Below are 23967 nucleotides of genomic sequence, written 5' to 3' on the forward strand. Positions count from 1 at the left end.
ATGATTAACTTATATGAACAACAAACTGTAACCATGACCATTTAAAAATAACTATACCATTAAAAATTCGGCGCGCATACTCTGCTTAATATTACATAACACCATCTCAATGAAAAAATTTGCTCAAACTAGATTCAAAATGTTCACTAGGAGTAATACACCATTGCCTGCGTCTGAAAAATAAAACAAAAACAAAAATAGCAACATAGTTGCCAAAAACAGAACATTTGTCCTCCCCCTTTCCCTTCTCAAAGCTCATGGTTGTCTACAAAACAAAAAATAGAAGGCACAAGTTAAAGTGTACGTTCAAACTTCGAAGAAAGACCCAGTCTCATTTAGTATTATGAAATGGCTAAGCGTGAAATTTTAAAATAAAATGGTTTTGCAAGAGAACAATGTCAAGAGTGAAAATTGCACATAGCACACACGTTGAACTACAACTACAACACAAGAGCAAACTTTATGATATAGAACACACAAAAAACCTCGGACGTGCAGAAAAGAATTGTACTCTACTACATCTACTCTACAAGAAAAACTAACACAAATGCACAAGAAACTGAAAAGCACAACAGAACAGAACCACAAGACCACACAGCTGATTATAACAGTGAATACAAAACCAGACCCACAAAACAGTATAGAACAACTAACAAAGAAAAGAAAAAAAGAAGTGTGACAAGGCCACCTCCGCAATTACATGTTCAAGTTATTAGTTTAACAGCTCCATATAGGTTCCACTGTGATAAGCTGAAAAACAATATCCATGAACTAGTCCGTGACCCTCTTATTAGCTATTTATTATCTACATGTCAAAAACATCGAAACCCAGGGAAGAAGCAAAATGAAGAAAGAGAGCATCCAAGCAAGATGATAATAGAAAGCCAATCAGATAAACAAATCGAAAATAAAAGGCCAAACTAAAAATGAAATACCAAAAGAAAAAGAGTTCAAGGACATTATCTGCCAAGCCCTTATAACTTTATGAGTGGGATAACCTAGTAAATATAAAAATTGTAATACGAACGAATTTACCCATGTGTGAAACAGATACAATAAAGATGTACAAGCATGAAATAGAACATTTCCATGTCCCAATAACCATTACCATCATTCTTATAAAAGAAAACAGTATATCTTCATGACTTTCAGAAAACAAAAAAGGCACTGCTATAGATGAGAATGACTGGTCTGGTGCCACAGCAGAAAATAAAAATCATAATGTATTTTCACAAACGATTTTGAATCCATAGACTCGACAGATCCAAGAGACAAGAAAGACAGAGAAAACGAGACATCACAAACAATTCATTTGAAAGTTAAATCTTCTGCAACATTTCTTACCAATTAACTGGCAGGTATAAACCAATAAACATAAACGCTTCTTCAGCCAAAAGGATGAATCCTCCTAGTAGCAGCTTGACTATCGAACCTGAGTAGGAGAACATAGCAACCCTGAAGCATCTGCCCCAACCACTGCAAGATCACAAACAGTACAGAGCAGCCCTTCTTGGGTTGGCACAAACCGTGAGCTACAGTACGGGCAAGAGACATCCTTCTGTCCTCGGTAAATTGGTATATATGTTGCCCCACAAGTCACAAATGGGTTTCTGAAATCATAATTCAGTTGAGAGGCATCAGTCATATTCCTCTCTGCTCCTTGCAGCACTTGCCTGGCTGTCTTTGCTTGAATCTCGATGGTGGGGTTGGTTTCCAATAGCCGCCTGGCAAAGTTAGCTGCAGTGGCAAAGTTCTTTGCCTTGAAGCAAATTCTCGCAGCATTAACCAATGCAAGCCTTACGTGAGGCATTTGAAGATTGCAGTGTGTGAAATAAGCTGCAAGCTCCTGTTCACGTACTGGATTATCTTTAATTTCCCTTCTCTTCAGCTCCATTTGCAATCCCAGAACATACTCTCTCACTATTATAATTAACTCCTTAACTTCATCAACTTCCCTCCTTGAATCAACAACAATCAAAGGAATTGTGTGAAGAATGCCAAGGAAGAGCCTAAGAGCTTCAGTTAACTTCCCAGCTGTTGTAGCCTTGTAACCAGCTTTGAGTTTCTCTTCCAACTGAGAAAAATTGAACACAAGTGCTGGCGGGCCTCTCACATTTGGGGTAGCAGATTCATTCCACCCACGCTCAACGGCAAGTGATATCACTGGAGTAGATGAAAATGCACGTAGATAGCTGTGGCTGCCAGTGTGAAGATCAAGAAACATGGGTCTCAAGGGAGCAAAGTTTTTGATTCCAAGTTGCCTGTTCAGCAAGCGCATTGCAGTATCAAAATTTCCTGCTGCTGCATGTTCAGCAGCAAGAGAAGATCTCTGGATCCAAATCTGGCTTACAGGCATGCCAATAGTTGGAGCAACAAAAACTGATGAATTAGAATTAACAGAAGCCCTTGGTGTGTCCGCTTCAGTGGGGAGCTCCAAATCTTCAAGGTCCCATCCTCCCCCTTCCTCATTTCCTTCAGCCACTTCCTCATCTTCCAATACAGCAGTGACATCTCCATTTTGCAAGCCATCAACATCAACCATGTCCAGCTCCTCACCCCAGTCACCATCAGCAGCCTCATCCTCTTCATCTGCAGCACCCCTGCCAATATTATCCAACCCACCTTCAAATATACCTCTCATGACTCTAAGAAGAGGCCAATCACCACCACACATAACTGGCGTTGGGGGCATCAAAAGAGTGGGTACTTTCCCCTGGGGCAAGGTTGGAACATTTTCTCCCAACTCAGCGGATAGCCGTTCAGCAACATCATGTAGGCCATGAACTGAAGCTGTGATGTAAGCAAGGGGTAAGTGGCCAACATTCTCCAAGATCTTAATACGCTCCTGGACATTGCCTAGATACAGTGCATTGTGGAACTGACCCATGACATCATTCTTAACCTCAGCAATTTTCAGCATCTTTGACAGCTTTTCCATATTACCAGTTACGAGATAAAGGAAAGATAGCCTCTCAAAATTTTTAGTCTTCTGGTAGGCATACTCCACAATACCTGCATTGCCCTGACGAAGAGCCTCCACCCCCAACCTATACCAGTAATCTTTTTCATCAATTGCTGTAGCGGATGCCACTGCAATTTGAATATTCCCACTCTCTAGGGCCAGATTGAATCTGGTTCTTTCATCTTTCACAAAATGGAGAGCCACTTCGGGGAACCCCTTCTGTTGCAGATAAGCAATCATTGCCTGCCCACAGAGCTGTGAGCTCCTTATCATGCTCATAACATGGTCATACCGCTTCTTAAACAGGGATAACTTGAAAATGTATTCGGTGGCATCAATAACTATGGCTCTGTTTTTCCCATCCCGATCCAAGCAAAATATGGTATTTCCAGAAACCTTCGTAATGTATATAGGAACATCTAGGGTTCTGATTATCCCACTATCTCCATTAGGGAGACAATATTTTATGTGATTTAGAGTCGTGTAAATGAAAACACCATTGTCATCCCAGCCACCACTCTTTACACGGATTGTCTCATGAAGAGTACACTGGTGCACAAGCCTCTTGCTAGCAATAATAATGGCGTGTTTGCTGAGCAAGGCAACACTTTCCATGTCATTGGACCAAACAACATACTTGATGAAGGGGGTTTGAAGCTCACCAAGAACAATCCTCTGCTGGAGGTCAAATATAGACACTCTGTCCTCTGCCCTACACAGCAAATTACCTGTTCCGGCATAGAATATTGCATCAACAGCAAAAGGAAAAACACTCCTTTTAACAACCTCATTTTTCAAATTCTTAATCAAGACTTGGTTGTTGCTTTTGTCAAGCACAGCAAACCTATTTCGTGCCATAAACACAGCTGAACCTCCAACACCTCTCTTTGCATCTTGCATACTGTCACCCCTACTAATGCTGTCCTTGGGTATCAAATACAATTCGTAAGATCCCCCGTCCAAGTCTGAGCAAATAAGAACCGCATTTTCTGAAGGATTGTAAGAAAGAGTCCTCGGACTTTGATTTAAAGTGGTGGAACCAGGGCGTCGAATTGGAATAACTTGTGTGTCCCTTTGGGTTGAAAACTCATGGTATCGCAAGAAGCGATCCTTAGCATAGAACAGAGAATCACCACTCACTGCAAAGGCTGGACGTTCCCTCTCCAACTTAAATACGATCATGCCACTGTCATGACCTGCAGCCAACAGATTCATTTCAGGGTGAGATGAAAGAATCCAAAAACGGTCATGCTCTCGTCGGAAAGTTTGAATTCCAGTTCGCTTTGTTACGTCCCAAACACGGATACTTTTGTCTTCCGAGTTCGATACAATTATGTCCTGTTTGGCATGAAACATAACACATGAAACATTATTCATGTGCCCTCTCAGTGTGTCCACTTCCCAAGCCTTTGTATCTGAGAACAAAATGAACAACTCAGATTAATAACTACCAGAAACACTACAATCTTTTGGGTACTAAGGATCCTGATATAATCAATCTTCGCCTATATATTACAGACGATAACAAATTTTATACTCAGCAAGATCATTGTTTCGTGCACTCTCATGAAACTTAAATTACAACAAATATTTATTAAACAGCCCATGATTCTTATGAAAAATGAGATTAATAAGGTGACTTCCTAATATAGAACTGAATAATAAACAAGTAACAAGGAAGAAGCAAAAAAGATCATGTGATACCATTCATCCGCCACAATTTAACTTGGCGATCATCTGCGCCTGAGACAATCAAAGGTAGGTTCGGATGGAATGAAGCCCAATTAACACCTCGATCATGCCCTTCCAAGACATACTTAACAACAGCATCAACACCACCAAAAAGATCTGTATTCATCTGACTTAGTCGTAGTATGTCATCTGCAGGGGATACAGTCTTCTTCTTGAGGGAACCAATATCCCAAACACGGACAGTCTGATCTAAGGAGGCAGATACAACAAGGTCTTCTTTAGGATGGAATGAGGCACACATGACATAATGATTGTGGCCTGTCAAAACTGAAATGCAAGTACGTGACTGCCAGTTCCATATACGAATGGTCTGGTCATCACTGGCACTAACAATCCATGGGTACTCATGGTGAAACTGCACGGTACGAATATAATCAAGGTGCCCAAGAAGTGTAAAAAGACACCTATGCATCTTATAGTTCCAAACTTTGATCTTATAATCATCCCCTGTCAAAATGCAACACAGCTTGATTAATGCATGAACTGTACCATTTACACATTAGTAATCTTCAGATAATTGTAGGGACAAAAACCCCTTTTCCGCAGGGCTAAATCTGTTAATGCAAGTATGGAATATAGATCTCTGTCATGGGATGTAACATGGGTATAAATCAATAGAAAGAGGGCTTGCACGCCAACAAGATTTCATATATATATATATATATATATTTCATTATTACTCCATTTCTAAATTCTAACATAATGATCTGGCTCTACTAAAACTCAAAGTGACATCAAATTAGAAAACTTGGATTTTAAACTTTCTAATCTAAAGCCCAACAACATAATCAACATTAAAAGAAGAGGAAAACTAATAGGTTCGACTCCTTGATCATTCATTAGGCAGTATTGGTCGAAATAATACTATCTCAAAGTCATTCTTGCATTAGATAAACCTTTGAAAATTTGGGATATACCATGTTCAATGGCAGAGTGGAATAATCCAAACTAGTTACTCCGCCAATTGGGACTTGATAAATCATATACTCCTAAAAGCATTCCATACTAGTACTTGGCTCAGGTTATAACAAATTCACGTTTTCTTCACAATTAATTCCAATTTCATTTTCCATTTTCTATTTACAGTTGCATTCAACCTAGATCTATAGGGTCCCAACAAAAACTAATCAAAAAAAGATACAACAATAACGAAATCCGATTGCATCTATCAAAAATCAGACAATTGAAAAACTATATATAAATTTGGAACCTCCAGACACAAAGAGAGGCTGAGATTTGTGGAAGTGGACACCGCGAACGGGCCCATCATGCTCGTCGAATCGATCAATGAGAGTCCCCATACGGTAGTCCCATAGCTGGATCACACCACTGTGAAGACTTGCGAGGATCCACGGTCTCTTACTGTGGAAGCTCAGTCCCTTCACTCTATTACTCTTCGTTTCAAACTTGGTCAACATCTTCACCACACGATCACTGTAGCCAATCGAATCGCATCAAAATTCACCAATAAGGAAAATTCATTTCGGTCTGGTTGGTTGCCGAGAAGCCGAAGCAAAATAAAAAACATAAACATAAACCTAGATTCACAATTTTCTTTTTCAGTCCCCACGATTTATCGGCAACCAAACAGAGCACAAATTCATCAAAACGCAAAAACCTAGGAAAAAATTGGCAACAGATCTGAATCGTAAACGAAATGATGACGAGAATTATACCTTAGATCCGATCAGTAAGTGAGGGGATCCAAATGACTCACTAATGCATCCAAAGAACACCTCCAGAACCTGATGTGCGTATGTTGTTGTGTATCTAGAGAGAGAGAAATAGCGCACCTTAGAGAGGGAGAGAGAGAGGGAGAGAGAGAGAGGGTGTGTTAATTTTAGATAGAGAAGAGGGAATTTTATTTTTAATAAAAAAAAAATATGGCTTCGCTCGAGATGAGTATGGCCGTCTAATTGGTGTTGGATGGACGTGATCAAGTGGGAGTGCGTCACCCAGAGTAAGCAATTTTGACTTCGAGTCTAACGTTTGTTATTACAAATATAAACCAATAATTGTAATTTTTTGGCCAAAAAAAAAAAAAAAAAACCAATACTTGTAATTTTGTAAAAAGCAAAAATTACAACTTTTTTTTTTATTTATTGAGAAAAAAATTACAAAACCAAAAAACACAAAATTAAATAACTATATTTTTTTTTTAATGCAAAGCAATATTGAAGTGGGAAAAATTAAATTTAGGGCTTCAAATACAGAGATAAATATTCTTACTTATTTAATCTACAAGTACCAAATTATGTTTTATTTTATTTGTTAGAAATAAATGAGGTCAAAAATAAGGCCAAAATATATAATTGGCGTACAAAGAATAATCCCATAAGCCACAATAGAAAAGAACATAAAATTACCCATAATTACTAAGGGAGAAAACTTAGTTCATCATGTTATGTTACTTCCATGTACAATTTAATTATAGCCGCGCCGTTATGTATATGGAGAGTTGGGCTGGGCTGGGGCAAACCAAAAAATGCATAGTAAAAGTTCAAAAATAAACATAAAAATTTAGCTGGGCTGTAAAAACCCGTATGGCCCACAGCATGTCAATAGTTAAAAACCCAAAACACTAAAATGAACTTTCTCTGGTTGCTTATTTGCTTTGTACCCGTCCGATTGGTTCACAATTCCTGTAGCGTTTGTTGGGTTGCATTGGTTCAGTCCAGTTTATTGTGGAAGATCTGAGATATGAACTTTTTGGTCATTATGCCTCCTATTATATGAAAATGTTGCGTTTTTCGAGCAAATAATACTAAATTAGTAGCCTTCTATTCATTATCTCCACGTGAATGGTTTTGCTAAAAACTTTTCCCATGGCTTTGAAGGAAAAGGAAAAGAAAACTGTTTCATTCAAAGGCGAGACAACAAATTCCAAGTTCCAACACCATATTTGGATGCAGCATTACTATACCGGACGGGTACAAATACACTAAAATAAATCAAAATCATGGCAAATTGTTAAGCGTACGGTACCAAAGAACCTCTGCGTCTCAAAAGGTAAGATACATAGGAATTTCGTGGTCCACGTACAAGGGATACAAGAAAAAAGGTAAAACTTTTGAACAAAATGGATACTAAGGACAAAGATCTTGCTAGCTAGACATCATGACCTGTTCAATTGACTGGAGAGCTTGGCTAGCAAAAGACCTTACATCAACATCGGGATCCTCGCTAAGCTCAACCAAACAAGGGCGAATCATCTTCTCCACCACCTATGCAAAGCATATCATGCAAAAGTCCTTTCAGTGCTTTCACTCAATTTCAGTATTATATTTTGGATTTTATGCTGCTGCGCATGAGGACACTATCAAATGAAAAGATCTCATTACTTACAGACTGATCAACTATCGGAATAACTGACTGCAACACTTTAGCCACATTGAACTTGATGTTTGGTACCCTGCAAGAAACAATTCTCAGCCCAACAGGCCCACCTTTAATTAAATAAAAAGCACAACTAAGCTAATAACTCTTGATCTTTACCTATCTTTTGATGCATTGATGACAACCGGTAGAAGTTTCGAACAAGTGATTTCTGATCCCAAAACAGGAGCGAGTAGGGAAATTGCATGTAGAATGGTCATTCGATACAAATAGTGAGGGTTGTTAATCATATCCAAAACCTGTCAAGAGATTGCCAAGTTTTTCTTTAGGCATGGTGCCGAAGATTTCTAAGTTTGAAAGAATACTACCCAATGAATCAGTCCCTTAACAGGGTTGGCTCCGATAACCATGCTTGAATCAAGACAAAACTACATGTAATATTTTCAGAAAAAGAAAAGAAGGGATAAGAAAACCTGTGGGACTATATGCTGCATTGCCCAATCTGGGCCAAATTCTTCTGCAAGGCGCTTCACATTATTAGCAGCTGCATCACGTATTGAGTAAACCTACACAACATAAACAATTATGTTAGTGAAAAGAGGTTACCAGCAAATACTGCATCACCAATTACTTCAATTTATAGGTTTTGAAATCACAGAAGTAGTCAACCACCTAGAAACAAGGTCCCTATGCGTTTGCTTCTTATCAAGTAAACCAATTATAGGCATCAAATTTACTGGTGATGATGAAGTAGAAACAACAAAGGCACAAACACAACTCCCTTCTGATTCTTTCTGTTTTTTTAAGCTACACAGTAAACATGAGATATTGACGCATTACTACTCAAAGCCAGGGCTGCACAAACCTTATCATTTAACCACTGCATGCAAAGGGACCCAAGCTTATCATCAAAAAACCCTACACCCAACTGACTTGCCAATAAAGGGATGTATTCTATTATTGCGAGCCGAACCCTCCAATGTCTATCCTCTGCAAGTTCAACAATTGCTGGCAATAGAGATTGGGACAGCAGATCAATCCCAATTACCTGCATTCAAACATTTCAAGATTCAAAATGAACTTCTAAACCACAAGGTCTAACGACCACATATAAGTACATACATTGCATCATTAGCGAAAAGAAAAAGGAAAAAACCACACATAGTTACATAAATTATACAAAATCATATGTTTAACCACCAGCTTAACACGCAGGGGGGGGGAAAAAAAAAAGGAACAAAAAAAGAACAGGAATATGCAGAGAGAGACTTCTGACAAACCTGGTTGACTTGATCAAGCTTGCTAATAATATTCAGCCGGACATCAGGGAATTCATCTTTTAGAAGAGAAAGGAAAATAGGCAGTAGTTGCTCTATGGTTGCATCCTGCAACCACCAAAAGAAGGTAGCTTTAATATAAGGAGAGGGAGAAAAAGATTGCTTAAGGAAGAATTCACATTAGATAACCAAAAAAAAAAATTCTTGCCTTTCCTAAAACTGGTGCCATCCCCATTATTACTGAAGCCAATGCAGAACGAACATGTTGGGATGAATCTGTTGACAATTCCTGCATCAGGCAAACTTAATAAATCAAATAATTCTTATACAAACAACCACTAAAAAGTATTAGAATTGCCTAAATTTACAACAAAAAAACTACTTAAAGAAATTATAAGCTGTGCATTCGGTGGGATTTATACCTTCACAAATGGAAGGATCTGCTGAATAGCAAGCTCTGGATTCAAAATTCTGCAAAACTTAGTTACTTTTCCTGCAGCAGCTATTCTCACTTCAGCCTCATTATCACGAAGCAGCCGAACATATGCAGGCACCAGGTCAGACCTAAAGTATGCCAACATCACAACAATCATCAATTAGAACTCAAGTGACAAATTCACAAACTATCACTAAGATATTGGCTCACATCAAAATTACAATTTTTTTTTGGGTGGGGGGGTGGTTAGGGAATTTATTTACAAGATGGAAGGGATATTAATTATACTAACCCTGCAAAGAATTTAAAAGAAAACAGACAAGAAAAATAAAATAACCACACATAATATAATATATATGGGTCAGGATTGTGGGGACACACAAAAAACCACAAATTTTGACACATCTTTTTAGCCTTTAGATGCATCTGGAACCAAAACAAAATTTTATTTATTATTTTATTGGGAACATTAAACACATTGTGCGAAGAGTGTTTAATTCTCTTCTTTACCATTTTCTATTCCTTCAGGTTCAAATTATCCTCTCTTCACCTTCCTCTCCATTAAAAATCCGGGCATCTTCCTTGTCTGCAATGTGCCCTTCATCTCTTCCTGAATTTGCTTCATCATTTTTTCTTTGCTAGAAAAGTGGAACATGTGCAATGTCCTCACATTCCTCCAGCCCTCATCTGTCTATTTCAGCAAATCCTTACTAACAACAATGGATTGCTAAAAGAACTCTTAACTATTATGAGATCCAAACAGCAAACATAAACCTCTTGGGTACATATTTTAGAAATTCATACTGTAATTTCATATTGTTTAGCAAAAGTGAAAGTTTTTCCATTTCAATCTAAAAAATTATTGAATGACATTAAACCCATATGCAAAGATGCGACAAAAAAAGAATTAAATAATAATAATAATCAATTATCAAGAAGAAAAAAAATCAATTTTGAGAGCCCATTCATGGAAGAAGATTCAGTTTCCATGCCTTTTAATTTTTTTTTTTTTGTTTGTTTGCTGGTCTTTTGCTGTTATACAGTCCATAAAATATAGAAACTAACCGCACCTATGAAATCAGCTTCAGACAATATTGTTCATCAATCTAAAGGGCTAAAAACTTCTGACCAAAAAAATGGGGTAAAACTTGATTAGAAAATCTCGTAGCCATTGGATTTCGCTGAGAAAACTAAATTTTTTGCAGCCAAGACATCAAATGTTTGGGTTAAGATCTCGCATGGACTTTCTTATCTCAAACCAAAATGTGTAAACAAATTATAAGAATGAATTGTAATTCTCACTACTGTATCACTAGATTGACAGTGGTATAATCCTCTAGAAGCAGTATTTCCACCTGGAGCTCAACTCAACCTTAAACTCTACTCCATGGAATTTTTTCTATTTGGTTTCCTTCATAGGCTGTAAAAAAGATATTGCAGAGACTAGAAAGAGGGAGAATGAGGAAGAAAGCTTTTTTTTTCTTTCTGTTCACTGATGGATCAGGAATTTTTTAAGATTAGGTAGCTTTTATATATATATATTTTCTGTTCTGGAGAACTTGCCCAGAAAGACGGTGAAGAGAGTTTTGCCAAAGAAGAAGATGAAGGTTCTGTGAGGTGGGTCGGGTGGCCCTTGGGAAGTGAAGAAGATGATGCATATTGAAGAAAAAGGAGAGAGAATGAAAAGTTTTAAAGAGTTTAAAACTTTTTTGTTAGTTCCAATGTGTGTATTAATTTTTTAACAAAGAAGCTAATAATTTGTTCTGAATGCAATCTTAGCCATTGAAAACCTTTCAATCTAATGGTTTAAAACGTGTGCCATAATGTGTGTCCCCCGATCCAGACCCTATATATATATATATATATATATATATAGAGAGAGAGAGAGAGAGAGAGAGAGAGAGAGAGAGATCAGACAGTAGATTCAGTTACAAATTACAATACCCAACTAATACAACATTCAAAATAAGAGCCAAGCCACACAAAAAAAAAATGATTACCTTGTAGCTTCTGGACCAACAGCTTCACACAGCTCATATAATTGATTTGCAACCATATAACGAACACGCCAAGACTTATCCTGGTCAAAAGAACCAAGTTTACATCACGTATATTGGCAAGAGCACATCAACAAACAATAAAGGCGCTGGCTATAGTCTGGAATACCATTCAAAAATATGATATACCTGTGAAAAATTAACAATGACAGGAAGAATATGGGTCACACAATCTTGTGGTTCCAACAACTTCCCAAGAGCTGCACAACCCTCTACTGCCAATAACCGAACAGAATCCTGATCTGAAAACAAAAGTGATTAGAGACAAATTCATATGCAACACCAACGCTAAATTTTGGTCAAAACCTTGTAAAGCACTCAAATTCATTAGATTTATACTTCATATATAATAAACCAAAACAAACAAACGCACACCAAGGCAGTGGTAGGCCAATAAAAGACTGTACACGGGAAAAACAATAAACAATTCTGGAATATGAATGCATGAAGAAAGGTGACGAACTTCTATTCTTTTACTAATTTCTCCAATCAATTTTACATCTTTCCTCTATTTTCACATAGTTAAGAACAAGAAGTGGTATATGTTACCATTTGTGATCACACAGAAAAACTTTGCATGAATATTAATGGATATTGCTCTATCAGAAAAAGAAAAGCAAAAGAAATAACATTGAAGAGCAAAAACCAGAAATTTCACCAGCACATACCATCCTGCGTCAAATCCTCAAATATTGACAAGATGTCAGTTTTGAGGTGCGCGGCTTCTACAGTTGCAGCAAATTTTCCTAGGTTAGTAGCAGCAGATCTTCTAACCATGGGCATGTCATCTTGACACAGTTGACTGTATGTTGTTCTTAGTTCAGTCTTTAAAGTCTCTGGGGCACTAGGATAAGCAATATGAAACAAACCACAGGATGAAACTCGGGCTGTAAACCATTCTCCAGCAGCAAGTCTCTGTATATTTGAAATGATAGTGTGGAAAAATAAAGAAACTGTTACTCTAACTGCACCAAGGTATAAAGCATTCTCATATGGAAAATGTGATCAAAAAATAAGTTCTGGTAGATTTGGGAACTGTTACATTTATTGAAATGGGAAAAAAGAAAAGAAAATAAAGAATCAAACTTTGTGAACCTACTACCCTTTTACAGACATTCCACAACTCTATGCATGGGAATACCAGATCAAACCATAAGATCATGTGTCCTCAGCGAAAGGGTAAGGGTCCCATCAATTTTTCTTCTGGATGCACCTTGATAGATGTTCCACTTCTGCATGCACCTTGATAGATGTTCCACTACTGTAAATGAGCCAAAGTGTCACCTCACAGTAGTGAAACATCTATCAAGGTGCATGCAGAAGAAAAATTGATCCCACCAACCAAACCTTCATGAACATAATAAAATTATAGTGTGACATTTATAGTTAATCTGGTTACCAAGCATAATTTCTAAAACGTTATCTTCTCCTTGCTGGATTTCCATTTCATATACAAACAATATCTTCTGCACTCCAATTTATAACTTCAAAGCAGTCCACATTTGAGGATACAGTGATCTGAGAATCAAGTTTATAAATTTTCAATGCATTTGTAAACTAGGCAAAGACTTTAAGAACACATCACATTGAGGTCTCACCTAGGGTCAAGTTTTTCTTTAAAACTTTCTTCTACCTTAGTATCAACAAATGTTATATTGTTCAAGCACTAAACCCAAATGACAAGGCAAAAAACTCAAATTAAACAATCGAAGAGAATTAAATTATCTGACCTTAACCAAAGGAATGAAATACTCCACCAAGTCCTTCTCCCTCATCTGCGCCCCAATTCTACACAATGAATCCACCGCTTTGTCCCTCACACATGTTTCCTCAACAGTGCAGAGCGTTTCCAAAGGTGGGAGCAGAATGTTGGCATACTCTACACCACCTACATATGGGATAAACACCCCCAACTCTTCTGCCATTGCCAGAAGCACTTCATCATCATCATCATTGTTATCACTGAGGAAAGGAATCAGTTCCTTCCTGGTCCTCTCTTCTCCAAGTGCACGAGCAATGGTGGAGAGCCTGCGGATTGAGTTCAACCGGAGCTGAATGTCTTCATTCTTGAGCTCGTCGATTAAAACCGCAATTGGGTATAAAGGTTCATCCACCATAGCCATTTTTTGCTACAAATTATGTCTTTAACTGAAAACAAAGAGAATTTTGAAATATTTAGAAAATCCACTTCTACATCAGATACATGTACATGTATTTAACAATTCCCTTGGCAACCAAACCGATGGGCATATGACAAGTGATCTTTTTACTCACCAATTGGAATAAATTCCATATCTATCTAAAAAGGTTACGGTACTTCAGAAAATTTAATAAAGTAATGCTTACCCGAAAACAAAAGCAAATATTTCAGCCCAAAAAAAATAGAAACAATTTCCAATCAATTTCCAACAAGATCCATCATCCATGCAAATGGTTCATAATTACAAGAATACATTACTTTGACGGTAAGAAAATGACATCTGAGAAGATCAATGAATAGCAAATCGTAGATATGTGAAAGGAAAACCGAGGCATGAAATTAATTAAAAATAATAACAAGAAATAAAGTACAAGAAATATACAACACAAAAAAAGCAGAACAAAGAAACGAGAGAGAAATAGGTACGTGAGGGCTTGGCTGGAGAGCTCGATCTAACGGAGACTGTGTTGGAAATGGGACAGATCTTTCGGGCGAGAACCAGATAGAGAGAGAGAGAGAGAGAGAGAGAGAGAGAGAGAGAGAGAGAGATGTGCTTAGTTTAATTTTCCGTTAGGCTCGGGGATTTTCTTCTTCCTTTTTGACCAAACATTTTACACCAGGGGCGAGACCGGATCCCGCCCGACCCGCCACCCGATTTCTTTCTTCCGTGCCCCGACCGAATTTTGCCTTTTTTTCCCCAGTTTAACAAAAAGAAATAAATAGCATTTTTTTTATAAACAAAATAAACAATAAAATACAATTCCCTTTTTGGCCCCAGTTTACAAAAACTCGTGAAATAATTATTTTATTTTCTAGTTTAAAAATTAACATATGTAAGAAAGGGTTTGTAGCTCGAGCCTCAAGGTCTTGTGTTTGAATCCACAATATCGCTTCACAGAAGAAAGTCGAAATTTAAGGTATGTTTTTCATTATATGGTTACCAGTTGAAACTAGGATCAACAACTGAACAGAAGACAGACTCATTCACTAATGATTAAAGGCTGGTTTGTAACACAGCACAGGACATGCTTCTGTTTTGGTAAAGATAGAGTTGAGACAGATCACACAAAGAAAAATAAACTACAGAATCATCATTAAAGCGTGTAACTCCAGAGTTATCTTACAATATATAGCGGAGCAAAAACTAAAAATGCCAACATCAATATGCAGTGTTAGTCAGAAACATATTGTTTCATATCCGTTCTCATTATCCCCATTAATGCTCTGAGTAATAATACTAATCGTAGCCTGCAAATTATCTAACCCCCCCTGCGGAACCGAAGGTATCGACATATCCACGATTATATGCTCATCTTTGTCAACTAAGAAAGCCAGACTGTTCTTGGGAGTAATGTCAGCAGCAGCAGCAGCAGCAGAAATCAGTGGCTTAGTATTCTATAACTGAACTAACAGCAGGTTTAAATAAGGCAGAATAGTACGTGATATGTTGATTTAGGATTTCAGACAGTTGAGCAATCTGGTCCAAAACCTGCGAGGTGGCTCTAATACTTCTGGTGATTCGACAGGTTCCTTGAAACGTGCTTTCTCACTTAATTCTTCAAATGAGTCGACAAGATTTTGAAGCCTTGCAACAAATTCTATCAACAGGGATGTAAATGTGGCTAATGACAATTGACTAGCATTTTCGTAGGTATTGGATTCTTCTGCTACTGGAGGTTCGTTAACCTCAAATTTCAGTCCTGCAGGCCATGAAACCTGTTTCATGAACATGCTTCCTGAGGAAAAACCTACGGGCGGGTTGGAGCGGTTGACATCAATGGGTATGGGGCTCACGCCAGTTGGCATCGCAGGCATTTGGCCATCCCAACTTTGTGGCACAGGAAAAGATCTGAGATCAAGCACAGCTTCACTAAGGGATTTGTATTCCCGGAACGTATTTTCATCATCATCCAAGTTCAATAAGTCTTGAGGATCTCCCACCTCCTTTGGCCGACTTCCAATCTCCCAGCTTTCTGAATTAACAAGAAGGTATGACTTCTGGTCAATTTTCTTTTGTAACTCCTCTGCAGCCTCATGCACTTCATTGAGTATATCTACAGAACCTAGTTTCTCCATCTTTTTCAGTTTGTTTCCAAGTTCACGTAACACTTTCGCACCTTCGAAACCAACTCTTTGGAGCTCCCTACGAAATACTTGTCTTCGTTCAGCAGGAGCCTACATACCCAAATGTTGGAAGTTAAATAAAAATACATTATAATATGTCAAAAAAAAACACAAATACGTACAGATGGTTCAGGAAAATTACAATTACTCTTATCAAATGCATGAGGACCATTACAGTTGCATGTACATAAAACAAGATAAACATCCACCACAGGTTTCGATACTTAGCGAACCATGAGGGTTGTAGTATAAGATATTGAATTGCATACAACTACAGTCTTCATACCCCCACTAATATAGATCATTCAATGAGAGTTCTTCAGGACAAAAACACCAAAGATGACTTGGCAGGAAGAACTTTCCTAGGCCTGATAATTGAGAAAATATTAAACTCTCAGGCAAAACAATGACCTCATGTTTTCATCTGATGCGCTTCAAGATGCCCAGATAACCAAAAGAGTTAAGCATCCCATTTTAATCAATTCAGTGATAAGGTCAAACTTTTATTTTGTGCAGCCAACGTCTCATTGTATGGAAGATAAAGTTTTGATGACATGTCAATATTTCATATTTGGCTCCAGTTAGAATGAGACGGGGCAGAGCATTTATCTCTCCTAAACAGGTGGAATATGAACTTGAATACCCGAAATGCACAATGGTCAGTAGATATTAGCCGCCAAAATCAGAATTTCAATTTTTGAGTCCACAGGGAATACAACCACATCAAGGACCCCTCTTCTCAAAAACTTAGTCTTGTGAACTCTTTGCATATCAATGTTCTTTCACCACGACCACACCCCACCCCAAAACCCCCAAAAAAAAAAACCCTTTTACAGCCAAAAACTCTTAGAGCCTTGGAAGGAGAGAAGGTGAAGGTTGCATTCAAGGGCACAAGACGACTTGACAGAGATGGCAATGACACCAATTGAATAGCCAATGGGCCAGCAGGGAACACAGAAACAGTTTGACTGGCAAAATCTTAAAGAAAAAGAACACAATGCAACCAAGCTATATTTGATGGCGAATATGCCATGACTGCCATTACTGAATGAGCTTCCTCAGGGCTCACGAGTGCCCCAGAAAAAAAACTAAAATAATGGTAACTACATGTCATTCATATTAAAGAACAAAGGTAGACCATGAGATATATTCAAGAAACACAAATCTATTAAACACCCAAAGTGCACAACTTATCTTTGAAGTCAAGAAGATAAGGGAAAAAATTACATGCTCTCAAGCACAGCTATCATATATTCTTTCCAGAGGTCTCACTAGGAAAAAATGAACGAGTATAACCACCCATACTTGGGAAACCATAACCAAAAATCATTTGTTCATGCAAGGCCTTTGATTCACGATTTCTTCCTTTAGGAGAATAGCAAATCAGAAGGAAGGAACTACTTTTGGAATGAGCAATACTTTTTAAAAGAAAAAAAAATTCCAGAGGCTTACATATCATCATTGTCATGCTACACCAAAGGATATACAAAAGCACAAATAAATGAAAATACAAATACAGTATCTTTGTCATTAATGGCCTCACAATGTGGTTAGAGGTGGAAATTTTTTGTACCTGTATTTCAGAAAGTACACATCCATGCAATGCCATGACCGTAAATGCACAATGCCTTAGTGCACCACCTACTTTTACATAGTTCTTCCATGGATATTTAAGCATTCTGTAACGACCATGAGGTGGCTCCCAGATAGCAAATCCCATCTTCAAACAAAAATAATGAGTTAAAACAAAAACCAAAAGAAAAATTCTGCTAATATGGTGAATTGCCAATGCATCACCATGTTACAACAAAGAATACCAGAGCGTCCTCTTGGCTGGTAGATTCCACAGCAGATCTGTAACCACTGTAAAGCGGGTCATCAGAAGCTTGGTAGGTAAGAATCTTAGAAGGAACTCTCTCATATTCAACGCAATTAAGGTAACCATTAACACAACCTAAAAAATGATAAAGATAGTTAATAAAGGAAATTAATTATGACAAAAGTGGGGTTTGGACTAATAAAAGAAAAATATTTTACAATATCCAACAAATGCAAAGTATATTGTAAATCAACCTTCCAATGACTTTGCGACGCCCATGAAATTCTTTACCACCAATTTATGCAGATCCTCACCAGCCCAGATGGGAAAAATGCATATATTTACTCCCAAACCAACACCAGCACCCAGTGCAATAAGCAAGAATCGTGACACAGCTGTATGGACAAATTCCCTTGTCCTATACCCAGATACCATGATGAAACAATATGTCAACAAGAACACTCGAAACCCATATTCATAAGGCTTCATTGTTGGGTATAGCTTTGCATAAGTTGCAAGAAATCCTAGCGACCAAATAACATGTCATGAAAATAAAAACAAAACAAAACACAAAATTAGCAATTAGCATACGTTGAGCTTTCCAGTGACATGCCAAAAAAAGTATATTGATTGCAAATTCAGACCTATGATAAAGATACTAGCGAAAATAACAGCTTCTTCCCACTCTCCAGCTAGCCCACATAAGTGCGCCATACCCAAAGCAAGACCTCCAGCAGAAAATGTACCTAACCCACGGTTAAATCCTTTGCTCAGAGTCGCTCCTGCAGAAGAACGTAGCCACTGAATATAAGAAAGTAAAACAGACATAGGCATGCTCATGTTGGAAGGCAACAGACTACACTGGAAAAAAAAAAATTTGCACTTTGAACTATGAACTAATTCAAGTTGAAGGCCCAGCCTATTAAAACAAAAGAAAGAAGATGGATTTAGTTACTTTAAAACAATTTGAATAAACAAAAAGATGTCGGATGATTAAAAATATTCATTCTTGTACAATAATAGCTTATCGTGAATAAATAAAAACACTTCAGTTTCTCTTCATTATTGTAATCATGAGCTCCATGCTTTTCCCAATTCCCTTTAGTGATTACACTGTCAAGCGTTCGACTTTATAACATACCGAACGTGAAAGTTGGTTTCTTTTTCATGTGAACTGGTTTCTTTTTCATGTGAACTACTAATGCCAATAATAGTAACAAACAAAAATTAAATCTAAAAACAAAAGTAAAATGCAACAAAACAAGAAACAACTATTTCTACCCAGAGACGCCCAAAACCATAGGCACACGTGCAAACTGATGAACACCCAGATGATGAAATGACTAAAATAAAGCCAAAATCAAAATGAATGGAGCCAAATAGAAAAATACAATTACCTATGCTAAACTCAAATACTACCACAACAGTGAGGATGGCCCAGACCGAGTAACGACTGAGCTGCTTGAAAGGCTCTTTGAGGAAAATCAGCAACGAAATGATCATCAAGGCCAGACCCATCTTGGCCGCGAATACGATCTTTCTCGGATCGGATTGACCCATCCGAATTGCCCGGTTAGAAACATTTTGTACAGTCCTGCACCAGCTCACAATTCTATCGGAAATTGATCGAAAAGTGCAGCAGCGAGGAGACCCATATTGCTCTTGTTCCTCGATGTGGACGAAGCCCAGCTCGGAGTAGCCCTTCTGGGTTGAGAGCAACCTCTCTCTTTTCTCTTGGAAATTGTACTTGAAAGAACCCAACTTTGCTACCATTTTTTCAAGAGAACAGAAGAAAACAGAGGGAATAATGGAAGTCTTGTAATACAACAAAGGGTGTGAGAGAGCTAGAGTTAGAAATTCTCTCCCTTTATTTGTGGTTATACTGTTTTTGGGGGGATTAGAGCGTGAGAGAGACAGAGAGAGAGAGAGACAATGTTTTGGTTTGGAGTGGATCACAGTAAAACAACTATAAAGAAAGAGTCTTTTTGTGGTTTGTAGCTTACCAAATTATTATTTGGTCTGATGTCATGTAACTAGATTGAAGAGTAGGAGATAGGTTAAATAAATCAGGCACAGAAATTGTAAGAAAGTTTCACGGTTTCAGTTTTCAGTTTTGTGACGGGGTAGAGGCAGCGCCGTTACTTTATCCAGATACGACTTTATCATCGGGAAGAGTTGCGAAATGATGTAGTAGCCCCTTAACAAACTTGGAGATTTTTTCTTCTTTTTTTATTTTTTATAATTGAAATTTTTAATTGAACGCCACCCAAATTTAGTAAGAAAGAAAAGCTGTGTGTAAAAAGAGAGTGTTTTATTGTTCATAAACAATCAAATCATTCGAGGCTTCTAGATCGAGTGATTAATCTTATATATGAGATTCTGTGTTTAAATTATTTATCTCTAACATTGCTTGTATTTAAAATTAGAAAAAACAAAAGAAACCAACAACAGCTAGATCAGTCCGTCTCTAACATGCTTGGCTTGCCTATTTTCTTCGCAATATGACTGACAATCAACTTGACCAACCAGTTTGCACCATCTGCAGGCTTCTCTCTGCCCTCCATAATTTCTGTTTTTATGGCTTCATAATGAAATCGTCATCATGTGCACACAGCCGACTCCTTGAATTATTAGCACGTATGGGACCATGGTATTAAAAAAAGTCCCACTTGATATGCACTTAACTTGAAGCGAAAATCTTGCTAAAATTAAAGAAGAAGCTTTACATCACACATGCATACAAGTGGTTTCAACTTGGTTGGGGTATGATATGGGATTATTCCAAGAAGTGATCAAGGGCTTCTGCTGCTGATCTTGGTTTTCTTCATCATTGGTGTTACTATTGTTGCTGCTAAGTTCTTGTATGTCCAGTATCTCAACTCTGCGATTTGTCTTCTTCCTTATCTTGATCGCTACGTCCCGTGGGATAAATCTGCCGAACACGCTCACCCTGCACTCCTTCTTCTCTATCAAATGTGTCTCCAACTCTATACATGTGTATATATATATATATATATAATCATTAGTTAAGAAGCAACATATATATACTTGTGTATGAGAAAATTAAGATACTTTTATCACACCTCGCATATCAAGAAGAGCTCTCCTTACTTTTCTGTAGCAACCATTGCAGTCAATATTGATTCTCATCAGCATGTAGCAGAACTGAACGTGATCAAATATTTGTATCAGATCATGCAGATATCAGAGACTGAAATAATATTGGACACTGTTATTCAATTTGAGCATACCTTGTCTGTCATGAAGTGGTGATCAGAGAGAGATGTATTGCAATTGTTGCTTCAGAATCCAAAATTGGTCGAATGGACAACAGAAGGTTGATATTAAATGCCAATAATGCAATGGAATAATATAGAAAGCGAAAAAGGATCGATCGAGTATCATGAGCTGGTTATATATAATTCTGTTGATTCATGGAGTTCTGTTCATCTTGGAATCTGATTCTTCCCATGCAAAGATATATATGTATAGGTTGGCAATGTGGTTAGTTTTTCTCATTATTCTTGACTTCTTTGCATTCTTTTGTGTTCCTCATGCACTAAGCTAACTAGAGCATCACTTTCTTGCTTCCAGAGGGGGCCTATGCCGACACAAAGGCATCACTTTTTCTCAACACCTTTTCCAACTGGCAATTAATGCCTTAATCTGGGTGAAATGCAAAGTTTATTTGACTCCAATATTAGGAATTTCTTTTTGGGATTCCAAAATTCTCTCTTTTCTCTTTTTTTATTTCTCTGGTCTGCATATCTGTCTGCAATCGAGTGATTAATGATATATAAACTAATCTGCCTTTGGAAATAAGGAAAGGCCAATGTAGGAAATGGCGATCAGGAAACACTCACCAATTACTTGTTTTATAAGACAACCAGTAACTGCTTTATTCAATGTACTGGAACTTAGACATAAGATTAAAAGTTTCCAGGCTGCTTGCAGCAGGAACTATGAACCACATCTATTATTATAGTACAAAATAACTGTAAGCTTAGTGATCATGGCTTGAGGGTTTACTTATATTATACACACAAAGAAAACATAAAAACTCAGGTATTTTTACATGGATGAATTCATTATAAAAAGGATTTTCAAGAGCAATCACAACGGATAGAAAATCTTGCAATCCTTGAAGCTTTGTGAGACAGTTTTCTACAGAAGGCAGACACATTTCTTAGAGATCCTTTATGGACTGATTTACGAGTGAGCGTTACCTTCTTATCTAGAAGATGTACCACCATGGACTCCATATCTGCAAAAACGCAGAACCCACATCAACAAATTATACGTAATTGGTCATGCATAATTGAAAGTTTGGTACCCGCAATAAGCTTCCATAAATTATCATTCTCACATATGATGGATGTTACATAACCAGGAACTGCAACCGGGTAATGGCTCCATAGAAGGCTTTAAAGAACTCTCTTACCATCAACATCTGAAATCACCTGGGAAGTCCTCTTTGGCACTTGCCCCATCCTAAATCAGCAGCTATAAACCACTTCCGGAATCTGCTCAATAAAATTATAATCAAGCATGAACTGCGTACCGACATCAGTAAACTATACATAATGTGTTTGAAAATAGTAAGACAGAGGGAACCAACCAGAGGCACCTCTAAGGTTGTAGCAGAAGCAGAGCTGGTTCGAGGAAGTAGCCACCTATTACTGCCCTTGTGAGTTTTTAGTGGAGCAAACTTCTTCTTAACCCAAAAAGGCGGAGACATGGCTTTGCTGTGTGTATCTTTGAAGCTTGGCAATGAAAACCCATAAACCGTTACAGGAGAATGTGTGTATGTATGTATATTACAAACCACGTTCATTGAAGTTACTTAACTTCAGTTCCACCTACTAATTAGGGTTTTTCGCAGCTATAGTCCCTTAACTATACCCGTAATTGCATTTGAGTCACTGAACTCAATTATTAGTTGCAGAGGTCACTCAACTGTGTGTTTCGTTGCACCGTTAGTCCCTACCGTCAAGTCTCTCTAACGGAAGGGACTAATGGTGCAACACAACACTTAATTGAGTGACCTCTATAACTATTTTTTGGAGTTAAGTGACCAAAATATAACTCCGAGTAGAGTTGAGGGATCGTTGCTACAAATAATCCTAACAGAAAAGTCACATTTGCCAATCAATAATTGGATAGATCTTGCCACGTCATCATTTTAAACAGAAAAAACTAACGGACTTGACGGAAGGACTATTGGTGCAACGAAACACATAGTTGAGTGACCTCTGCAACTAAATTAAGTTCAGTGACCCAAATACAATTACGGGTATAATTGAGGGACCATAGCTACGATAAACCCTACTAATTAATAGAGTTGGAAGGGGTTGATTTTTCAAATGAATACGACCATTTTGACTGAGAAATCTGATCTATATGATTTTGAGCTGCAAAAGCTTTTAGGACAGCGAGATGGGATACATATCGTATGCATTCTTAATACTTAGGTTGACGAAAATGGTCAGTCTCAATTGATGGGTTAAAAAAGAAAACTTCTTGCTCATTTTCTCTTTCCTTCTATTTCTTATTGAAAAACGGACGTACAAAGAATTAATGGACAATGAAATCGTAGTACAATGGTATGCAGGGAACTTGAAGTTATGGCCATTGAGCATTTAATTTACATGGAGAAGGTGAACGAAGAAACTCAAATATGTTTACAATGCCTTGTAAAAATCAACAATGAATTTGCTAGTTTAAACATATTCAAAACAGATACTGAAGAGAAAGAAATTTCATAGTAAATCAATCTAAGAGTTCAATTTTTTATTTCTTTTTGGTGTGAAAATTTCACAATAAATCAATATAGACTTAAGTAATTGCCTAATGGTAATGAATAAAATTGGGGAAAAAAAAAAAAGGATCCCAATATATATACCGCTCAGAGTGGCAATACTATTTGATTTTTTTTTTTGGGAATCGAGTATATCCACGCGGCTATACTATTTTAAAAAATATCAAGAAAACCCGAGTTCAGCCA

The 23967-nt window shown here is 37.5% G+C and overlaps 4 protein-coding genes across 4 annotated transcripts; all 4 read right to left on the reverse strand.

The window, feature by feature from the left end:
• Window positions 1-14: 14 nt before the first annotated feature.
• LOC117626941 (coatomer subunit alpha-1) lies at window positions 15-6617 on the reverse strand. The gene is made up of 5 exons (XM_034358771.1): window positions 6391-6617; window positions 5925-6148; window positions 4667-5161; window positions 1345-4377; window positions 15-265 (listed from the first exon to the last, which is right to left on the reverse strand). The coding sequence occupies exons 2-4, from the start codon at window positions 6130-6132 to the stop codon at window positions 1424-1426; spliced, it is 3657 nt and encodes a 1218-aa protein (XP_034214662.1). The 5' UTR covers window positions 6133-6148; window positions 6391-6617; the 3' UTR covers window positions 15-265; window positions 1345-1423.
• Window positions 6618-7557: 940 nt separating this feature from the next.
• On the reverse strand, window positions 7558-14596 carry LOC117627291 (serine/threonine-protein phosphatase 2A 65 kDa regulatory subunit A beta isoform-like). The gene is made up of 13 exons (XM_034359302.1): window positions 14447-14596; window positions 13551-13968; window positions 12489-12735; window positions 11950-12062; window positions 11764-11843; window positions 9750-9891; window positions 9536-9616; window positions 9331-9435; window positions 8916-9098; window positions 8524-8616; window positions 8210-8349; window positions 8060-8126; window positions 7558-7938 (listed from the first exon to the last, which is right to left on the reverse strand). Exons 2-13 carry the CDS (start codon window positions 13941-13943, stop codon window positions 7819-7821), a joined length of 1764 nt encoding a protein of 587 aa, XP_034215193.1. The 5' UTR covers window positions 13944-13968; window positions 14447-14596; the 3' UTR covers window positions 7558-7818.
• Window positions 14597-15088: 492 nt separating this feature from the next.
• On the reverse strand, window positions 15089-19994 carry LOC117627886 (aluminum-activated malate transporter 9-like). The gene is made up of 6 exons (XM_034360161.1): window positions 19361-19994; window positions 18608-18745; window positions 18218-18487; window positions 17962-18098; window positions 17718-17864; window positions 15089-16195 (listed from the first exon to the last, which is right to left on the reverse strand). The coding sequence occupies exons 1-6, from the start codon at window positions 19734-19736 to the stop codon at window positions 15473-15475; spliced, it is 1791 nt and encodes a 596-aa protein (XP_034216052.1). The 5' UTR covers window positions 19737-19994; the 3' UTR covers window positions 15089-15472.
• A 413-nt stretch (window positions 19995-20407) lies between these two features.
• On the reverse strand, window positions 20408-21318 carry LOC117628672 (heavy metal-associated isoprenylated plant protein 25-like). The gene is made up of 3 exons (XM_034361167.1): window positions 21215-21318; window positions 21047-21128; window positions 20408-20950 (listed from the first exon to the last, which is right to left on the reverse strand). Exons 1-3 carry the CDS (start codon window positions 21224-21226, stop codon window positions 20691-20693), a joined length of 354 nt encoding a protein of 117 aa, XP_034217058.1. The 5' UTR covers window positions 21227-21318; the 3' UTR covers window positions 20408-20690.
• Between the last annotated feature and the right edge of the window lie 2649 nt (window positions 21319-23967).

The sequence above is a fragment of the Prunus dulcis genome, chromosome 5 (assembly GCF_902201215.1).
Source record: "Prunus dulcis chromosome 5, ALMONDv2, whole genome shotgun sequence".
NCBI lineage: Eukaryota > Viridiplantae > Streptophyta > Magnoliopsida > Rosales > Rosaceae > Prunus > Prunus dulcis.